This window comes from Labeo rohita, chromosome 20 (genome assembly GCF_022985175.1).
Source record: "Labeo rohita strain BAU-BD-2019 chromosome 20, IGBB_LRoh.1.0, whole genome shotgun sequence".
Lineage (NCBI taxonomy): Eukaryota > Metazoa > Chordata > Actinopteri > Cypriniformes > Cyprinidae > Labeo > Labeo rohita.
The window spans coordinates 12,094,612-12,117,655 of NC_066888.1; the positions used below are offsets into that span (position 1 = coordinate 12,094,612).

The following is a 23,044-nucleotide window of genomic DNA, read 5'->3' on the forward strand; positions in this document are numbered from 1 at the left end:
TGATTTCATGAAGAGCATATACAATCAACAGGCAAAAAAGGTGAAACAAAACATATGCAGTTGAAGTCAAAAGTTTACATACACCTTGCAAAATATGCAAAATGTTAATTATTTTACCAAAATAAGAGGGATCATACAAAATGCATGTTATTTTTTATTCAGTACTGACCTGAATAAGATGACCTTGAATTTATAAAAATGACCCTGTTCAAAAGTTTACATACGCTTGATTCTTGTGTTTTTACCTGAATGATCCACAGCTGTGTTTTTTGTTTAGTGACAGTTGCTCATGAGTTCCTTGTTTGTCCTGAACAGTTAAACTGCCTGTTGTTCTTCATAAAAATCCTTCAGGTCAAACAAATTCTTTGGTTTTTCAGCACTTTCGTGTATTTGAACCCTTTCCAACAATGACTTTATGATTCTGAGACCCATCTTTTCACGCTGAGGACGACTGAGGGACTCATATGCAACTATTACAGAAGATTCAAATGCTCAAAACATGCATTAAGAGTCAGGGGGTGAAAACTTTTGAACAGAATGAAAATGTGTACATTTTTCTTATTTTGCCTAAATATCATATTTTTTTCATTTAGTACTGCCCTTCAGAAGCTACAGAAGATACTTACATGTTGTTCAGAAGTCAAAATAAGTGAAATTTACCCTGATCTTTAAATTCCAAAAGTTTTCACCCCCTGGCTTTTAATGAATTGTGTTTCCTTAGCTACTTTTAGTGATAGGTTAATTGTATGCCAATATTGTATCTAACACACTTAATACACTGTAAAAAATATTTTTCAAAGTTGTAAATAAAGACTACAGGAGCATGTTTTACAGGAAAATACTTTTAAAGTTTTTTTTAATCCATTGTGTTACTTGTCATTTATTTGTAAATAATAATGATATTTTCTAGCAGTTTCTGAGAATTGTTTTAAATAAAAAAAATGTTAAACATAGTTATCAGAAAACAAACAAACATAAAAGGTGGGATTTGTGCCTCTAATGTGTTTTCCAGAAAGCCATTGGACACCAAAGTGCACTGTATTAAGTGCCTCGAGTATTTTTAGATAAATACCATCAAAACCATGAACAAAATGATATACAGTACACACTCCAGCACATCCCTTTCTAGCCGATTCCAAGTGATTACTAATGGCAATTCAATCTGTGACATTTTCACCTCGGTGGTTGTGCAGTGTACAGCAAGATCAATGACCAGTGAGATGGGAATTCAATAAGACATCAGCAGCAGCTCAAGATGAGCTCTCATTAATCACTCAGACTCTTCTTCTTTCGCTGTATATCACCACAGACAGCAGATGAACTCTTCAACCTCTAGCTAAAGATCAGCCTTCACCTCCGTAATGACATGTTTCCCATTGCAGTGAAATTATGCGTTATGTCCAAATTGGAATCATGGAATTTCAGTCTTGTGAGAATGGATTTATAAATTCCCATTTAAAGAGTTTGACCTTTGACGCGATATGATAGATTTCTTTACTAAATGTCAATAAAAACAAACATTTTCCATTTTATTCAAAATATTTGTTTGGATAACCCGTAAACTCTGATAGCATAATAATGGGGTATGGTTTATATGAAATAAGTAATTTATCTATACTTTATTTACTCAGCTCATTGAATCCTAGAGACTGCAGTCATTCTTATGTAAGTTGGCACTAATATTGTTTTAATTTCATCCCCAGACCTTTTCCTCACACCTGTGTTCGTGGTAAAAGGATTCTCAGGTAATTATTGTAGTTTGTTGTGCCTAAAACCTAAATACACCCAATAATTAGAGCACAATAAATTTAGAAGTAATTATAGTCTCATGACCTTATGTTATTTATAGCTGATTATATTTTTTTCTCTGCAGTTTAGACAAATGTATTAAAAATACAACTGTGCAAAGCACAAATAAGTGAAACCTGTGTGTAATAGCAGTTGGACTCTGTTTGATTTTCATGCAACAAAAAGAATAGTATACAAATGAAGATATGACACTATGTCAATGTGAAAAAGAAGTACAAATCAGCATATTGTAAAAAATAATATTTATTATGGAAATAATACACATAAGGGTGAACTGAATGTAATGTTTTCAGACACTTAACTGCATGTTATTTATGTGTATTATAATTTATATAGAATGCAATTATTTATTTTTTGACACACTTAGGTAAGACTTAAGTACCTTTAAGTATCTTTATATGTAATTTCATAAATACTTTATTGAAATATGGATAAAGTGCTCAATGTACTGATGGTAAACTAAAATATAACTATGTAATTTCTTCACTGAAAGTTGTGTATTGTATTTAGATATATTTGTAATTACACATTTGTAATAATGAAATTACAGTCACTACCAGTCAAAAGTTTTTGAACAGTAAGATTTTTAATGTTCTTAAAGAAGTCTCTTCTGCTCACCAAGCCTGCATTTATTTGATCCAAACTACAGCAAAGACAGTATTTATACTGTTTAATATTTTTTAAAAATTATTATTATTACTATTAATTTTTTAAACAGTTGGAGTCTTTTAGTTTTTTAGGAGTCTAAAAATGATAGAAATTAATACTTTAATTTAGCAAGGATGCTTTAAATTGATCAAAAAATTAATAAAGACATTCCTACGTTACAAAAGATTTCTATTTGTGATAAATGTTGTTCTTTCTATTCATCAAAGAAACCTGAAAAAATTCTACTCAGCTGTTTTGAACATAATAATAATAAATGTTTGACCAAATCAGCATATTAGAATGATTTCTGAAGGATCATGTGACTGGAGTAATGATGCTAAAAATTCAACTTTAAAATCACAGGAATAAATTACATTTTAAAATATATTCAAATAGAAAACAGTTATTTTAAATAGAAAATATATTTCAAAATGTCGTTTTTGCTGTACTTTGGATCAAATAAATTTCTTTAAAAAGCATTAAAAATCTTACCGTTCAAAAATGTTTGACTGGTAGTGTAGTCTTGAAACATAAAGATTTAAAGTGTACTTTAATGTAACTTTTACTGCCATTATTTCAAAGAACTCAAAAGAAGTAATTTTGAAGAACGTGGTCCTCATTGACTTCCATAGTATTTTTTTCCATATTATATAAGTCGATGGGTACCGTCAACTGTTTGGCTACCAACATTCTTCGAAATATCTCCTTTTGTGTTCAGCAGAAGAAAGAAAATCATGCAGGTTTGGAACAACATGAGAGTGAGTAAATTAGAACAGCTTTCATTTTTGGGTGAACAAAGTGTGTTAAAAGACATTAATGAAAATGTACTCTCTTTAAATACAGTTTGGTGGCTTTTTATTTCATTAAGTTGCTAGTGCAGTTTTTCAAAGTAGATTACCAGTGCACATTCAATAAAAATAAGCACACATGGATTTCATAACAGTATCTTTGCTAACATTGCACACAAATCTGATTCGGTTTTCAAATCTGATCTTTGAGACTGACTATCCACAGTGTAATTCTATAAGTGTTGAAATCTGATCCGTTTAGACAGTGTCCTCAATATCTGGGTTGCTATAGTAATCTCTTCAGAGTCAGCACAATGCTAAGAGACCTAAGAGAGTAACAAGCATTGTCCAAAAGCTCAGTAAAACACTTTCACACAGGATTCAGAATAAACTCATTTTACTTTAAAACTGGACTACATTAACACAGGGCAGGTATATATTAGGAATCTAACGTAGGTATTTAGTTTTTTATCTTAATCTTTGGTACTGATGTCATCTTAACTGCTTTTAACAACAGTGTATCAATTAACAAGTTTGTTTTAAAGCTTGATACTGTTATAATTAAATTAAGTTACATTAAATAAAAAGTCTCTAAAAGCTCAAATAGATCTTCAGCAGTCAATAATTACTTGTTTAATTAAATTAGACATGATTTTAAAGTTAACCCGCTTACGCCATCTACTGTTGCAAACCACCAGCGCATACACGAATACTTGTATTGATGGCGTAAATAATCTAAATTCGCGTTTGATATAGTTTTTTGTTTGTTTTAGATAATAACATATTGTATCATAATGATATAATGTTTTAGATGTTTTCATTCACGTATTCCATGCATTCATTTTAATCAGGCACAAATTGGACAACCTCCCTTTTCCTCCATGTGTTCGAGGACCCCTCAAGATGTCCATGCTTGCCGAACGTGAGTTTATGATTTAGAATGTATTTTAGGATACTTTTATAAGTTTTAAAATAATAGTTGTCAATTTTTTTGTAAGTTTGTATTAGGAGTGCGCATTTGATTTGGATTAATATGATATATTAAAGTCATTCTTGCTTTCCTCCACGATGTTTAGCTTGTGTGCTAGCAGGCTAGCCATCGTCGCTCTTTAATATTAAGGCCAATCATATGAGTTGTCAAATACATATATTCTGCTTTATACTGTCTGTCATAGACAAACTAGCTCTGTGACATTTCTTACATGATATTTTCTGATACAAAAGTAACATGAAAGTAGATGTGTCATAATCTCAGTGGTTTAATATTGAGAGTTTGTAACACACGTCTGATTGTTTTGATTTTTCATTAGCTCGTCGTAAACAGAAGTGGTCTGTGGACCCCAGAAACAGCGCGTGGAGCAACGATGAGTCCAAATTCGGACAGAAAATGCTGGAACGCATGGGCTGGTCAAAGGGAAAGGTAACAGGCTTAAAACATTATAAAACAAAACACGTCAAATTTCTGTAGTGAATATGCGTTTTATATCTCAACAATAAAAGGCGCTCGAAAACTGCAGCGAATGTCGGTTGTTTTGACAGATGACACTTTCTTTGACAGCTGCCACATCAAATAAAACATTGTGTTTTGTGTTATTGAACAAAGGTGTTTCAAATATTGCCAAGGTAACATTAGCAAGCTGGCTGGCACAGATGGGAAGTTGATGGGAAGTCGTTTACATTGCAGTAGTATTTGTGCAGAATTGGGAATGTTACGTTGGAAATGTAATAGGTTACCAGTGTTGGGCAGGTACCTTTAAAAAAGTAATTAGTTATAGTTACTAGTTACTTCTCACAAATAGTAGCTGAGTTAGTAACAGAGTTACATCATTATAAAAGTAACTAATTACCAGGCAAAGTAACTATTGTGTTGCTTAAAAAAAAAAAAAAAAAAAAAAAAAAATTATATATATGTATATATATTAAATAACTTGGATGACCCCAATATTAAATGTGTTAAATGAATGAAATTTTAATGAAATTAATTACATTTTTAGTTTGCTCACCAGACTAATATTAAATATCTGATATAATATTATAATTATAATTAGCATTCAACTTTAGCCATTAGAACTTTAGTAATTAGAATAACCATGTATGAATGCATGTTTGTCATGTTGACTGAACTTAGGACTGGTGGTGATATGTAATTTAGTGTTTCTATGCACGTCTTGTTAATACCACGAATTCTACTATTACTAACAATATTAAACACACTAAGGTTTAATGAGCTGCTGGGTTCATGAATATTAATCACGTTGTCTGCGTTCGCTCGAACTGATTTGCTGTAATCAAAACAGGGACGATAATAGGTGAGCGCCAGCCAATGAGATTGCTGTTTGCACATTAGTTCCGCCTACTACCGGAGAAACCGGCAGTTCTTAAAAGCTGAAATATTCCAAAGGAGCTCCGTTGTTTTGAGAGGAAAATACAACAAAGAATATTGTTTACACGTAGCGCGTCAATTCTGCATGGTATGAGACTCTGTCGCTCTGTATCTTTCTTTGGGTGTGTGTGAGACAAAGTGACAGCTAGTCGTGTGCCTTCACACTAGAGTTTACAGCTCTTCAAATACAGGTGCACTGCGCATCCATTCAGATGAACTGAAAAATAAAATTATAGTTATATTATAATAAATGATAGTAACGCCGTATTTTATTGGCGGTAATGGTAACGGCGTTGTAACGTAGGAAACAGTAATTCGTTTGATTACTCATTGCTGAAAAAATAACGCTGTTACTAACGCCGTGTATTTATAACGCCGTTATTCCCATCACTGTAGGTTACAGATTACAGGTTCCTCTATTTAGAATGTAATAAGTAGTGTAACTTTTCAATTAATTAATTAAAGTAATGTAACTTATTACATTTAATTACTTTTTAATTACTTTTCTAAATTTAATATTTTCAACTGTTAAAGGGGAACTCCACTTCCAGAACAGCAATTTACAAATAATTTACTCACCCCCTTGTCATCCAAGATGTTCATGTCTTTCTGTCTTCAGTCGTAAAGAAATTATGGATTCAGGATTCAGGATTTTTCTCAATATAATTATATAACAATCCATTGGTGCCCCCAATTTGAACTTCCAAAATGCAGTTTAAATGCAGCTTCAAAGGGCTCTAAACGATCCCAGCGGAGGAAGAAGGGTCTTATCTAGCGAAACTATCAGTCATTTTTTTCCAAAAATAAAAATTTGTATACTTTTTAGGCACGGTGTAGCACAGGCTCTGGGATGCACGTCCACGATGCTGCGAATTAGTAATGGGTCGTTCTTGAACGAATCTTCAATGTGACTCGGGAAGAACGAATCGTCTCGGGGAGTGATTCGTTCAGTTGCGCATGCACAGCATCCTATTAGGTTTTGCACTGGAATTAGTTCACCTGTTTCGAGTCTTCGGGTTTTTCAAGTCGTTTCTTCATCTTATGGGGCTGTCACGTGATGAACAAACGACACAAACCCAAAAACTTGTCAGATAAGAGGTGAGGTGAGCTAATCATAGACTAAAGACCCAGGTAAACAACGAATTAATCTTTTCTGTTTCTTATAGCATTACAGTTTTGTCTTGTTTTAGTGTGATCAATGTTTGTGTAAGCAGTAGATGTGTTAGGGGAAGTAACACATAACATTTTAATTGTATTTTGCGAAAATGAGCGAAATTATTTGAAAAATGATTTGCTCATTTTGCTGAACGAGACTCAAAGGTCCGAGTTGGTAAAATGAATCGAACTTCTTATCACTACTACGAATCACGTGTAAATTCTATGTACGTCTATGTACTGAGTATGGCAAAAATAAATTAGACAAGAAATGCTGATCTGAGTTGAAATATTTGAATGCAAAGCTTCCATGAAGAAATCAGTTGCTAGCAAGCTGCAAGTTTAAACTAGACAGACATTTAAGGGATACAGTGCAGGCATACCACTTTTATTTCACCACATAAATAATTAAGTATTTGTACTTACTGTACTAGTTTGTTAGTTATCTTATAATCCATTACAGTGTATAAAACAACTATCAAGAAACTATCAAGTGTATAGCGCCGACTTAAGTTGCCTGGATGTGTCTGTGTTATTAGCTTTTACCATTTGCGATCGTTTGAAGCCACATTTAAATTGCATTTTGGAAGTTCAAACTCAGGGCACCATAGCAGTCCATTATATGGAGAAAAATGCTGAAATGTTTTCCTCAAAAAACATAATTTCTTTATGACTGAAGAAAGAAAGACTTGAACATCTTGGATGACAAAGGGGTGAGTAAATTATTGTAAATTGTTGTTCTGGAAGTGGACTTCTCCTTTAAAAGTGCCAAACAAATGAGTAATAAACAGTGTTTGGTACGTAACTTGTTATTAGTAATGCATTACGGATATAATATTACTTTCCCTGGTAACTAGTGGTGTAACTAATTACTTCTGCTAATAGTAATACTACATATAGTTACTAGTTTTTGTCACAATTGATAATGATTTTAAAATAAAAAAATGCAATCATCCCTATCAATTTTCATAATCATTGTCGTGTCACCAACGCACAAGCTAGCTTCGTCGGAACATAGAGAAGCCCGCATTATATAGTATCTGGAAATGCAGCCATTATTTTAAATTTGCAGAGAGAAGGAATGACAAAAACATCAATTTAAAGTGTAAAGTGTGTAGTGGTACTAGGACTTCGTCTGCTGAGAATCCCAACATGTTTGGTTGGTTCTTCCTCTTTGAGCCCTGTGCAGTTTTGTTCCTGCTTAATCAAATAGCAGAAATTGTGGCTTGTCATCAGTTTGAGCCAGTTGTACTCTTCATTTATCTATTCACAGGCTGCAAAAATTATGCAATTCTCAATTTTTTGGTGTGCAATGCAAAAATAATGTAACTAGTAGTGTAACTACTTACTTCTGGCTGGGAGGAATAAGTAAAGTAATATTACATTTTAAATAAAAAAATAATTTTGTTATTGGATTTTTTTTTTTTCATATTATTATTATTATTATTATTATTATTATTATTGGGCCAGTTGGCTGGCAACATCAAATAAAGCTAAACTGAAAAAAACCTTTATTGTTGAGATCTGAGGTCTATTCATTTATTTCAGTTTGTTTATTTATTTATTTATTAAAGCTCTATTTCGTTCTGGCCTCACATTTGACATTTCAGAATGGAATGAGAATAAAATCAGTTTTCCTTTTGTTTCAATTGAATTCAAAGGTGAAAATCAGTGAATAGTAACATGAAAATATTTAATATTTATAATTAGTGTGTGTTGATGGGTTTTAATTTTTTTGTTTGTTTGCATGGCAGGGTCTTGGCAAGACTGAACAGGGGGCCACAGAACACATCAAGGTTAAAGTCAAGAACAACAATCTGGGCCTGGGCACTGCAATGAACAACGAGGTGAGGAAACATTCTTCTTTTCTTGTCTTTGAGTTTTTGTGTTCTGTTTAATGTTTTTATGTCACTTTTCAATCTTTCTTATTTTTTTTAATAATTTTTTATATATATATATTATATTTTTTTTATATTATTATTATTAGGACAACTGGATTGCCCACCAGGATGACTTTAATCAACTTCTTGCTGAGCTTAACAACTGTCATGGACAGAACGGCAATGACTGTAAGCTTAATTTTTAACCATGAAGTGCCAATTGTGTAAAAGGAAAAAAATGAATTACTAAAGTCAATTTAATTATCAGTGAGAGCAGACCAATTGGCATGTTTATCATTGCAGTTTTGAAACTGATATCTCACCAGTGTTCACTAGGTGGTGCTATTGTGATGTTAAAATGAGCAATCTGGTTTTCATTTCTCTTGTGCTTTAGGAGTCTTATGGTTAAAGCATTATGTGTGATAACACATTTTTTATGGTTATAATTTTTAACATTTTATTCTTTTTTGTTTTTGTATACTTTCAGACCCCACACAGGAACAGGGTTTTAGTTTGGAAGAGAAGTCAAAGACATCCAAGAAAAGGGTTCATTACATGAAATTCACTAAGGGTGAGTTATTTTGTTGTCAAAACTAAAACATTAGCCATTATGCTACAGGACTTTATTTGGAGAAAACCAGTGGTTCTCAACCTTTTTGACTGCAAGACCCCTCAATATTACATTATTATTATATACAATAGGCTACATGATTTTTCCAGTTTTTTTGGTGACATATTGGACAAGGAATTTAAAAAATGTTTTTAAAGATTTTTAATGTTTTTTAAAGAAGAGACTTCTGCTCACCGAGCCTATGTTTATTTGATCCAAAATACAGCAAAAGCAGTAATATTGTGAAATATTTTTACTATTTAAAATAACCGCTTTTACCTGAATATATTTTATAATGTAATTTATTCCTGTGATCAAATGTCTTTAAATTAAATTTTCAGCATCATTACTCCAGTCTTCAGTGTCGCATTATCCTCATTCTAATATGCCGATTTGCTGTTCAAGAAATATTTCTATTATTGTTATTATCAATATTTAGAAAGTACTTTTTTTTTTTTTTTTTTTTCAGGACTCTTTGATCCAAAAGATCAGCATTTATCTGGAATAAAAAGCTTTTGTAACATTATGCAATATCTTTCACAAGCTTGGAGTCAGTATAATTTTTTTTTTTTTTGGGAAAGAACTTATAGAAATTAATACTTTTATTTAGCAAGGATGCTTAAAATTGATCAAAAGTGATGATAAAGACATTTCAGATAAAGATTTCAGATAAATACTGTTCTTCTGAACTTTCTCTTCATCCATTTCTATTCAACCTAAAAAAAAAGAATGATCAGCTGTTTTCAACATAATAATAAATGTTTTTGAGCAGCAAATCAGAATATGAGAATGATTTCTGAAAGGTCATGTGCATGGAGTAATGATGCTGAAAATTCATCTTTGAAATCACAGGAATAAATAACATTTTGAAATATATTTAAATAGAAAACCGTTATTTTAAATAGTAAAAATATTTCAAAATTGTACAGTTTTTGCTGTATTTTGGATCAAATAAATGCAGGCTTGGTGAGCAGAAGAGACTTCCTTAACAAGCATTAAAAATCTTACCTTTCAAAAACTTTGGACTGGTAGTGTGTATTTTTCTCACTATTTGTACCCAATAAAATATTTCAGAGCTTAGAAGTCATACTTTTAAATGTAGGCTTTCTAATATATTCAGGATTTTCAAGGCAAAAAAGCTGTTTTTAAGTGAATGAATTATAGTGAGTATCTTGATTTTTAGTTGTTTTATTTCAATGCTTGTTTTCTCCTTACAATTTTATTTAAAATAAACAAAAACAATAGTTATTTGGTTCATACTTAATTATATTATTTATGGGCACATTAGGTGATTGACCCTTTTACAAAGACATGACTTGCGTTTCTCTTTACGTAGTCAGGTTTGTCTATTTAAGTCTGGTGGTGAAAGGTTGTTTTTTCTTTTTAAATAACCTGCATGACGTGTTAATTTGAAAAACATTCATGTAGCCAGGCCAATTTTTTTTGTATTATTTTTCAATTTCCTTCATAAATGACCCCCCCCTTCGTCCATCACTTCCTGTGTTCAGTAGCTGAACTTTGTATGCTTTGGCTTATGTTGTAAAAGCTCACGGGTCACCGCTGCAGTAGATCAGCTTGATCAAATTGTGCGGTCAGCTTAACCAGAAGGCTGTGCCGCCCCTAGTACAGAGAGTCACTTCACGAAGGTTGAAGTTTTCTGACTATCATGCAGACAAACAATTAACCTGAGTTTGATCTGGCAGTTGAACGATCACCTTGAATGTTTTGTCACGTACTGTTGACCCCTGCTGAATGGCTCACATCCTTCCCAGCATGGAAAGCAGGGCGGCCTGATGTTTGTTGGTGGTCTTTATGAGTGGGGAAATTTATTTGCCCTCAGGTTTTGCATTCTTGATGCTTAAAGGGTGGTATTTTTAGACGTTGTCTCATTTTCCATGATGGATGTTTATAAAAAATGTCAGGAATGTTGGGAAAATCTTGTCGTCTCTTATCACCTGAGAGGACACCGTGGCATACCGCTCCAAAGCTCGACTTCCTGTTTCCTGTGAGGAGCAAGGGCCAGCGCGCTAACTTCTCAAAATGGCCTCAATCAGCACCTGATGAGTCCCACAGATAACACCGCATCCAAAACAATGTTAATGTTGTTGTTGTCGTTGTCTCTGTGTTTTTAAAGTCTTTGTTTAACTACAAGAAGGAAGACAGTACTCTCAGTGGATGTGTCTCATGTCTCATGAGACGGACTGGACATCTCACACACAACCTCATCACGACCCCCTGAGGTAATTGGGCCACTTCACTAACCTCACATCCATGACCTCAGCTCAACTCTGATTGGTTATGGCTGCCCTCTGCCTCCAGAAGTCACATTTTGTGACTTCCTGGGGTGAAAAAGCATCACTCAAGCTCATTAGTAATAGTCTTTTTCCTACTCTCGATATGATTGTTGTTACATTCTAAAAACGTAACCATTTAACGGTAAAAAGTATTCATACTTAATTCCGAGTTCTCGGAATCAGACTCTGTTCTCTTAAAGTTGTCTGTAATTTGATCCATAACAGGCTGTTTGAGGTTTATGTTGCTTTGACTGAAAGTGGAACTAAGATGTTTTTGACAAGCGTGACACTGGTTGTTACGACTGCTAACGGATTTGTAGTTTGCTGTCATGGCAATTGGCTCATTGTGTCAGCGCGTCGGGGTTCCGCCCATCTCCCCTGTGAAGGCTTTGTTGATTGGATCACCTTTTGCTGATATCGGTTGCTCTGTAACCCATACAAGGCCTCACCCTTTGTACGTTTCCTAAGTACGCCTCACCAAAGCCGTAGCTAGGTTAAGGCCTTTAATTGATTTACAGATAAACTAGTTATATCTAACACTTTTAAATGCTACTCATTTTGAAGTAGATGGAAAATGCAAACACTTCTATTAGCCTGGAAACCATTAAAATCTCTTGTGTACCAGTGTTCTATCCTCATTAAGTGTTTAGATATTTAAATGTTTGAAATATGTTTTCAAAATTAAATTATGCCTACATACACTACTGTGAGGATTTAAGGCTTAGTATTTAAAAGAGTTTGAAAGAAGACACTTATTCTTACCAAGGCTGCATTTATTAGTTTAAAATACAGTAAAACCAATAATATTGTTAAATAATGTGAAATAATATTAAAATGTAATTTATTCCTGTGGTAAAGCTGAGTTTTTAACAGTCATTAGTTTTCAGTGTCACATAATCATTCAGAAATGATTCTAATATGCTGATTTGATGATTAAGAAACATTTCTTCTTGTTGTTGTTGCTGTAAATGGTTGTGCTGCTTAATATTTTTGAAGAAATGGTAATAATTTTTATTTTTATTTTTTTAGGCTTTTATTTAAAATATAAATATTTTCATAATATTAATACATTTTGTTACTTTTGATTTAAATATGTTCTTGCTAAATAAAAGTATTCATTTCTTATCATAATAAAAAGTACTGTCGCCAGATTTTTTAATCATAATGTAAGAATTTTTATAAAACTAAAAGAAAACATCTAAATCTTATTTTTCTGTCTTTTACATATATTGTATTTTTTAATTATTATTTTATATTTATATATTTCCTTTATCTAAGCAAAGGGTTATTTTGTAGAAAATAAAATGGTAACACTTTACAGTTAGGTTTATGATTTAACATTAGTTAACTACATTAGTTAATGTGAACGGTGAATGAACAATGCTACATTACAGTTTTCAGTGTCACATGATCATTCAGAAATTATTCTAATATGCTGATTTTGGTGATTCTTATTGTAGTGTGCTGCTTAATATTTTTGTAGAAATGGTAATCATTTTTATTTATTTATTTATTTTTAGGATTCAAATGAACCGCATTTATTTAAAATATCAATCTTTTTGTAATATTAATGAATTTTGTCTCTTTTGATTGAAATTAATGCATTCTTGCTAAATAAAAGTATTCATTTCTTTTTAAAATAAAAAGTGCTGTCCCTAGACTTTTGAATCATACTGCAGGAATTTTTACAAAACAAAAAAACATTTAGATCTTAATTTTACTGTCTTTTACATAATTGTTTTTTTTTATTATTATTTTAGATTTATATATTCCCTTTATCTAAGCAAAGGGTTGTCATTTTGTAGAAAATAAAATGGTAACACTTACAATAAGGATCATAAATGTTCATTAGTTAACTACATTAGTTAACATGAACTATGAATGAACAGTACTTCTACAGGATTTATTAATCTTAGTTCATTTCAACATTTACTAATGCATTATTAAAATCACAAGTTGTGTTTAACATTAGTTAATGCGCTGTGAACTAACATGAACGAGCAATGAATGACTGTATCTTTATTAACTTAAGGTTAAATAGTGTAATAAATGAATTGTTCATTGTTTGTTCATGTTAGTTAAGACATTAACTAATGTTAACAAATGACACCTTATTGTAAAATTTTACCAAGAAAACAAAATAAGTGTTTGTTTTATAACACCAAATAGTTTCCATACTTTTGTTTCACAATTTAGATGACTTTTATTCTAAAAATAGAAATTGTGTCACAACCTTAAATGTAGTATATAGAGGTCTCTTGGTGTTGATTATCTTTTGTCAGGAAAATCAAGTGAAAAGTATAACTTCATATATTTCTCTTAGTCTCATTAAGATCTTGACTGATTCTTTAGAGTAGAAGCAAACAAAACCCTGCTCTAGACAGCATAGAGGTAGCCGTGAGGTTGCTTGTTTCAAAGATTGATGGCTTTCAGAACAGGAGAAAGGCACCAGCGTCTCCAGCGCCCATCTCAGACATGAGCGGCGTAAACCAGTAACCCAGATTTAATTGGCTGCCCATTTATCAACTGATCCAGTATTTCTTGATGCGAGTTGAACTGCAAGCACTTCATCATCTGAGTGGCTGAGTGGGTCAAGCTGTTACACAGATGAACGGAACAATTTTGGACCCCCTTCATTAATAATTGACCTGATTTCTTTTGAGAAACAAACCAGTGCATACAATATTTTCATCGTTACTATTTCCTGCTCAGCCAGTTAAAAGAACACCCCTTCATCTTTTTTGTCACCTTCACTTCTTGTTCCAGAAAATCCTTTTTCCTTGTTTATTTAATTGCAACTGAAAAGCTTAAAACTTATCCAGGTGTCTTATGAGGCAGTCAATTAGTATTTCGCTTGTCAGATTAGCAAGTCGATCCGAAAAAGCCTCTGTGATTGCTAATCTGGTTTGGCCAGAGTTCTGTCACATTCGTTGCCATCTCGACGGTGACCTTGCTTCCAGCAGGATTTCATAACCTTACGTGCACCGGTAGACTATACTGCCACTCATCCATTGCTCTCAGACACTTTAAAGACCTTTGTTTTTAAAGGAATAGTTCACCCCAAAATTTTGTTTTGCTTTGAAGAATGTCCAAGCCATATTTTCAGTATAATGACATTGAGGACTAGTGCTGTCAAACTAATATATATATATATAATTTTTTTTCTTTAATGCAGAAATGGTTGACTTGGTTTACAAAACCAACCTAAATGATTAATAAATTGAACGGATCTAGTTTTTGCCTTCAACTCACTGACTGGGTGATTCATCATAAATCAGACTTGGTTCTTGGGTTCAACTTACTAATTATGTAATTAATCACAAATATGATCTGGTTATTGAGTTCAACTCCCTGATAATGTGATTCATCACAAATGAGACTGATCCAGTTCTTGAGTTCAAGCCACTGATTCTTTGATTCAACACATATCTGACTGATCTAGTTGTTTACTTAAACTGACTGATTCTCTGATTCAGTACAAATCTGATTGATCCAGTTCTTGACTTCAACTCCCTGATTCTGTGATTTAACACAAATCTGACTGATCCAGTTGTTTACTTGAACTGACTGATTCTTTGATTCAACACAAATCTGACTGATCCATTTCTTGAGTTCAACTTGCTGATTCTCTGATTCAACATGAATCTGACTGATCTGGTTCTTGACTTCAGCTCACCAGTTCTCTGATTCAACACACATCTGACTGATCCAGTTCTTGAGTTCGACTCACTGATTCAGTGGTTCATCACAAATCAGACTGATCCAGTTCTTGAGTTCGACTCACTGATTCTTGGATTCAACACAAATCTGACTGATCCAGTTCTTGAGTTCAACTCACTGATTCTCTGATTCAGCATGATTCTGACTGATCCAGGTCTTGACTTCAACTCACCGATTCTTTGATTCACCATAAATCTGACTGATCCAGTTCTTGAGTTCAACTCACTGATTCTCTGATTCAACATGATTCTGACTGATCCATTCCTTGAGTTCAACTCACTGATTCAGTGATTCATCACAAATCAGACTGGTCCAGGATATATATTGAGTTCAGCTCAATGATTCTGTGATTCAACATGAATCTAACTGATCCAGTTCATGAGTTCAACTCAATGATTATGTGTTGTATCACAAATCAGACTGATCCAGTTCTTGAGTTCAGCAACTCACTAATTATTTGATTCAGCACGAATCTGACTGGTTCAACTCACTGATTGTTTGATTCTACACAAAAATGACTGATCCGGCTCTTGTTCAACTCGCTGATTTTATTCATAAGGAATCAGACTGATCCAGTTCTTGAGTTTAACTCATTGCTTCTGTTATTCAACAGGAATCAGGCTGATCTAGTTCTTGAGTTCACCTTACTGATTCAATAATTCACTCACAGTGATTAACAGCTTACTGGTTGGGAAGATTATCAATGACTTAAATTTCAGTCTGATCTCACACAAAGCTGTTATTTGACTTGTGAATATCTAGAATATATAACACATGAATCATACGGACCGGTTTTTATGATGCATTCAATGGTATTTTTGCATTATTGAAGCTTGAAGTCTCCAGTCCCAATTCCTTGCAGTTATACAGAAACTTCAAAAGCGATCAGTACTTGATTCAAAGTGTTCAATTTTAGTGGATTCAGTCCTCTGAAGGTTTCCAGTAGCATTTGTAGTTACACCCAAAACTAACCCTTTGTTGGTTGATAGATCTCTTTTCCAAAAGTAAAAAGGTCATTTTTGGGCTCCACTTGTTGTCCACTGTGATCAGTGGAAAGCTTGTTCGGCCTGGCCTTTTGTTTAGACTGCTTACAGGATACCTTGGTTACTTGAAGGCAAGGTCTCCCCTTTGAAAGCCACGCTGAAAAAGACCCTAGAGCAATAAATAAGCGAGTGTTATCAGGAGCTGCTTGGAGGAAGAGGATGCAGCTGTACGAACAGGACTCTCGGCTGAGACGGGCGCCCAGGCACTCCTGGAGCCTTTGAGCTGCTGGAAAACGGGAGGTGTGAGGTGGGGCCGCCCCTGCACCGTTTGTTTTTCCTCAGCCGTTTCATCCCCTGCGACCACGCAACGTGCCCTCTTTTACCTCTGAACCTTTCCTCTCGGCAGGAGTTCAAAACCGTCCGGTGACCCTTATCAATTTAAATCAATAGTTTACACAGTCGAACGGCACTAGAAAAATATCCATTTGTCAACAGGTTGCGACCGGAAATGTTTCCTTTTCATCTCTCCAGACGTTTGTGAAATGCATAATAAACAAAGTGGTCTTTTTAAATTGAAAAGGAACCATCGCTAACATTTTTTAAATCTGTATTTGGTAGCACATGTTAGTTTGACAGGTTTGGCAGAAGCATCTGCAGGTTGAATTGAACCCTGCTGTCCTCACATTGAAGCAGAGCTCAAAATGTTTACACAAATGTTCTATTGTGTGGAATAATGTCAAAGATCTATAAAAAGTCTCCTTGTTTTTAACCTTTTCGTACAGGAAAGGACCTGTCCAGTCGCAGCGAAACAGACCTAGCTTGTATTTTTGGGAAGCGATCGAAACGAGAGACAAGGGACCAAGATGAGGTAAGTGGTGCAAGTTGACAACACATCCATTTATTTTCCCAGACATTTGCTACAATAATATACCAGGTTCAAGTTAAAGAGATCATTCATCCAAAAATAAAAAATTCTGTCATTAATTACTTACCCTCTTTTGTCTTTCCAAACCTGCAAGACTTTCGTTCATCATCAGAACACAAATTAAGATATTTTTAATGAAATCCGAGAGCTTTCTGACCTTGCATAAAGACGTTATTTTTGTTTTCTTTGTGCATAAAATTCTCATAGCTTCATAAAATTACGGTTGAACCACTGATGTCACATGGACTATTTTAACAATGTCCTTACTACCTTTCTGGGCCTTGAAATTGGTAATTACATTTGCTAATTACAAGTTTTGTTCTGAAGATGAACGATAGTCTTATGGGTTTGAAATGTGAGAGTGAGTAATTAATGACAGAATTTTCAGTTTTGGGTGAACTATCCCTTTAATATAATAATGTTGATTACCAAAAGAATATTTCCAGTTGTTCCTCCTTTTTTTGTTTAAACAAAGCAAAATACTGAGATAAGATGGGTTTTGGTGAGTGAATTTTGGTGGGTGAAATTCCATACTTTTAATAGAAATCTATACAGTCCACCAGATTTTGCATGAAAGGGAAACCTACTTGAAATGGATTTCACAATTTTTGTGAATTTGCCACATTAAGCAATAGAAACCTCCTTAGTTTGAAAGTGACTTCTGATTTACTGTAAAGTTTTATGACCAACATAACCAGGACACAAATGCTGTTTAACCCGTAATATTACTTTAAGATCCAAAATGAGCCTTTCCTCAGTGATGAGCTGACATTTTAAGTGTTACTAGTGCTGTCAATCAATTAAAAAAAATTAACTAATTAATTGCACATTTTTCTGAAATTAATCACGATTTAATCCCTAACAGTGAAGTTTTAAATATACTTCTATATTGCAATAATTTCACATGTAACCTTTAAATTAATGTAGAAACAACATAAAGACAGTATCACTGATATTAATATTACTGATGTTTCTTGTAATTTTTTTGGTCCTAATATTTAACCATTGACTATAGCCATTCAACATTTACAGTATAATTGAGAACTATCAATTTTAACATTTTAAATGATTTTAAAATAAATGATTTATATTAACTTCTAATTTAAATGAACTTCAGACAATCTTCACATAAACCCATTATTTACCTGTGCCGTTCAACAAGTCGGAAGTATACAGAAATTGAATGAAGTTATCAAACACTAAATACTAAAATAAATCTAGATGAATCCTTAAAGCTACAAAAGTTATTGATTTCCTCTTTCTTTTGTTCTTTGATTAACAAACATCACAGAAGCTGGGTTATTAGCTTATTTGGCTGCTATTACTTTAAGAGCTGCCGCTGCTCGTAGTTTCATTTGTGCTCTGTTATGAAATGATACAGGGTACAGTGCACGCTGCCGTATTTGTGCGTACGATTGAAGTGTGTGTGCTACAAGCACAGTATACTTGCTGACAGGAAATTTCATTTTTATTAACATGGCCTGACAACGTCTCATCTGACCGCATTTCACTGTTGTTCTACTGAAGCTCCTCGTCACCTGTACCCTGCCTGCGCTCGCTTGACTTGCACCCAACGCTGAGGTGAAGTTGAAGCGCACATCTGAACTGTGTTCTGTTTGATGTGGTCATAAAGATGTTTTGCGACTAAATAAAAGCACTTCTTGTTAAACAAAAAAAAAAAAACACTGCAGCAGTCGTGAGTGTGGTGGCCAACCCTAACCTCACCCCTGCATTAAATATTTTTAACGCCGTTAAACTGGAAAAATTAATCGCCGGCGTTAACACGCTAATTTTGACAGCACCGAGTGTTACATAAATCATAGGTGTAATATTGAGATGTAGCAAAGCTATTGCAGCAGATTGCATGTCACCTTACGGTTCAGCGCACCTGTAAGCACCGCTGACCTCTGCTTTCACGTGACCCGCTCGCAGCCAGTTTCAGGCTGATAATGAGCCGTGTCATAGCGTGCAGTCTGACTCCACACATAGGCAAGGATCCCGCCTAAATCCCCTTAACGGATTTGCACCATCTCTCTCCTCTTTCACCCCTAGTCCTGTCCGCCACCTCTGTGGTCAAATCAGGTTGTGTATTTCTGATGATGTGCTAGTGGGCACGATCAAACCGCATTTCCCCTTCATCTCCCAGGTACAGCAGGCAGCGATAGAACTAAAAAACAGAATTACTGATGATCCCTTCAAACCCTCCAAACTTGGTTTGGAGAAGTTGGTTTGAAGGGATTATTTCGTGGAGTTTTTGGCTTACACCGCTAGTTTGGATTCAGTTTGAAGGCGGCTCTGCCAGCCAATGTTGTGTTTGTATTTCATTGAATTTGCCGTTGTAATTTATTCCTACACCATGTTCATTATTTTGCACGCAGACCTGTATTTTGCTTGTGTTTTTTTTTTTTTTTTTTTTTTTTTTTTTTTTTTTTTTAAAAGATGTAAATACTATCTTGCAGTTTTGTTGTTTAGTTCTTAGTGAGATTTGTATTTCCATAAGGAAACACCAGCAGCAGAAGAATAGTTTTAGGTAAGCTTAGGTTTTAAGCTTTGGCTCGTAAATGAAATGCCGCATCAGAGCTGCTTTGCTGTTGTCATGACACTCGCCACGTGCCTCGTTTTTGGCTGCTGTGCAAAGACTGTGTTGTGTTATGTTGATTCTTGTACAGCATAAAAATGGCTGGTTATTTTGGTATTTTCTTATATCTTACACAACTGAGTGTGTGAATAAATGAAAGAAGACCAGTTGATGTGTCCGTTTTCAGTGCAAATAATCTAACAATGTCAATGAGAGATTTTCAGCTAGCATTTGAAGTAAAGCAAGACGGAAACAGATGCTAAAATAGTTTGAATATTTTCCACAGGATTGTTCTAGTGAATTAGTTATGGAAAATAATAATAAAAATAGTTGTGCCTTGCAGGAAGTTAAAATCAATTCATTCTTCAGTGTATAACTCATCAACAGGTAACTTGCCCACATTATTAATGTGTGTTTAGATTTTAGTGATCTAGTTGCTAAGTGCCAGAGTGTTTGGAAATACCCAACGATGAACTGAGCATTTTTGCAACATGCTTATGAGATGTTTTATAAGCTTGATAGATGAAGTGATGTTGATTGGACTAATCAGCATTTTTTTTTTTTTAAGATTAATTCATATATATTGGTTATAGGAAAAAATAAACTATGTTTTTGAACTTTCTGTTCATTAAAAAGCATTCTTAAAGTATCCACAAAAATATTAACACAACTGTTTTAAGCACTGATAATTATAAAAAAAAAATGTGGATCATGTGACACTGAAGACAGGAGTAATGATGCTGAAAATTCAGCTTTGCCATCATAGGAATACATTTTTTAAAACTATATTAAAATAGAAATGTTAAATTGTAATATTTCACAATGTTGCTGTTTTTACGTGCAGCAAAAGGAACTTTTAAAAACAAGTTTTCTGTTTTTATTAACATTTACATTTAATCATTTAGCAGATGTTTTTATCCAAAGCAGCTAAGAAGTGAGCACAATAGAAGCAGCAACAAACAACAAAAGAGCAACAATATATGTGTGATATACAAGTACATGTGGCAAGTTATTATTATTATTATTATTTTTTTAATAATAAATAAAAAGATAATCGAGAATAGATAAAGCTAGTGTTAGAGAGTCAGGATTTTCTTTCATAATAAATAAAAATAAAATGAAGTAGAACAAATAGATAGAAATAAAATAGAGTTCTAATGTTAGGGTCATGTTAATTTTCAAATGTAAATATTATTTTTTATTATGACAATATGTTTTATATGTTTATTATGAAAGGTTATTAAATTAGCTGATTTTGCATTTTGGTTGTGCTAGTTGTTATTATTATTATTATTATTATTATTATTATTATTATTATTATTATATTTATTATTGTTATTTATTTATTTATTTTATTTTATTTTTTACATTTTGCTCACTTTCCACACTCTTTTCTAGATATCCACATCAGCATTTAAAACCTATATTAATTAACATTCTATGTGGGCCATTCTACAGAATTGGTTCAAAGTCGGAGTTGGAAACCTCTTTTTACACAAATTTTGTTTGTATGCAAATTGTATAATATCCAAGGTACACATTTTTAGTAATTGTGCTGTTAATTCTCATATTGTATTTTCAGAAAGTTTTGGAATATTTGTCCTCTCCCCAAATTTGTCACTACCAAAACAATAATATATAATTTAATAACTGGGGTTATATTGAACTGTTAAGATTCTGAAATATATATTTTTTTCTATTTTGTTAAAAAGATTTCAGAGGTAAATCACAGTAACAATTTTAACAATATTTCAAATGTGTTTTATGAGATTTGTTGTATTTTTAATCCTTTTTTTTTTTTTTTTTGTAAAAGGTAAAATCATGCTGACTTCAAACTTAAGGATTCATTAGTTTCATTTGACCTTTTAACTCACATACTAAAACACTACTAAAATAGTGAAATACAAAAAAATTGCATATCTGTACTAAAGTTTTGTTTACTTCCCCTAAATAAAGGACTGTGTGTTTCCTTTTGTCACTACCAAAACAGTAATGACATGTTTCGGTTGTGACTGTTACAGTAGTGACAGTTTTATGGAATAACACCCAAAAAACAAAGATGTCACTCCGAAACACCACCAAATGTTTCTGTCATGACTGTTTTGGTAGTGACAATTTTAGATCCTTTTGAACCTAATTGGTGCACGGTTAGCTAGCACAGTTCTGAACAGTTGTACACACAAGAACGAAATGTTATGGAATAACTCCCAAAAAAGTGTTTAATTATAGAAAAAAGGTGTTCGGTAGTGACATTCATTGAAGTTACACACAAATTTTTCATACTTCTGAACACATTTATCTCAAAATGATGGGGCCATGTAACTATGAGAGAGAGTGATGCATTAATAGATTTCCTGATTATAAATGTGTAGGGGTGTGATTAAAATCGGTCTCAGCCAATGGATTAAAAGACACAGTTTCAGTAGTGACATGAAAAAAGCAGAGCATGTTTTTTTGTTTTGTTTTTTTAAGGGGTCATCAGATGCCCATTTTCAGTTGATGTGATTCTTTAATGAAAAGTCTATAATATACAATGGTTAAAAATTCTCAGTGGTTGTATAAAACAACACCCTTTTTACCTTGTCAAAATGAGCACTGCAAAAATCAACCCATTCTGATGGATTGCTCCTTTAAATGCAAATGAGCTCTGCTCACCCCGCCCCTCTCTTCTCTCTGTGGAGTGACAAGCCTGTTTACTTCAGCCGTATTTAGTTATGTTTAGCCGCAGAACTTGCTAACTAGCACGATATTAGGAAAGGTGATTTGCAGAGATTCATAATAGATATTCGGAGATATTCTTGTCTAACTTGCGTCCCTGCTCCGGCATCGAAACAATGGAGGTCAGACTGTTACAGCTGATCTGATGTAAGATGGTCATGTTGATCAACTATCATGGGAGCGGCCTCTGTCGATTTGAAAATGATATTATTTTTACAGTTTAATTAAAAACCACTGCTTGGATTATCATTATAGGGTAGATGTGTACATATGCTGCCAACACACAACATGTAAAAGTGAAGTTTGCATCCGATGACCCCTTTAAATATATTTTTTGGGCCTTTTTTAGCTTAATTAGACAGAACGGTTTTAGAGCAGACAGGAAAGCATTGGGTGAAGAGAGGGGAGCGGGACCGGCAAAGGACCTCGAGACAGGAATCGAACTCGGGTCGGCGTGAGCACAGATGCGCTGTATGTCGGCGCACTAACCACGAGGCTATTGGCGCAGACGGATAGAATAAAACTGCAACAATGATTTCAATATCATTTTCAT

General features: G+C 33.6%; 1 protein-coding gene across 1 annotated transcript in view; it reads left to right on the plus strand.

Annotated features, from left to right (window-relative positions):
- The first annotated feature begins 4,023 nt into the window (after positions 1-4,023).
- pinx1 (PIN2 (TERF1) interacting telomerase inhibitor 1) overlaps positions 4,024-23,044 on the plus strand; it is a 37,134-nt gene continuing 18,113 nt past the window's right edge. The window contains exons 1-6 of the mRNA XM_051139423.1: positions 4,024-4,167; positions 4,556-4,665; positions 8,538-8,630; positions 8,771-8,852; positions 9,151-9,234; positions 17,053-17,138. Coding sequence (XP_050995380.1) covers positions 4,149-4,167; positions 4,556-4,665; positions 8,538-8,630; positions 8,771-8,852; positions 9,151-9,234; positions 17,053-17,138 — 474 coding nt within the window. The 5' untranslated portion in view covers positions 4,024-4,148. The remainder of the gene's footprint in view (positions 4,168-4,555; positions 4,666-8,537; positions 8,631-8,770; positions 8,853-9,150; positions 9,235-17,052; positions 17,139-23,044) is intronic.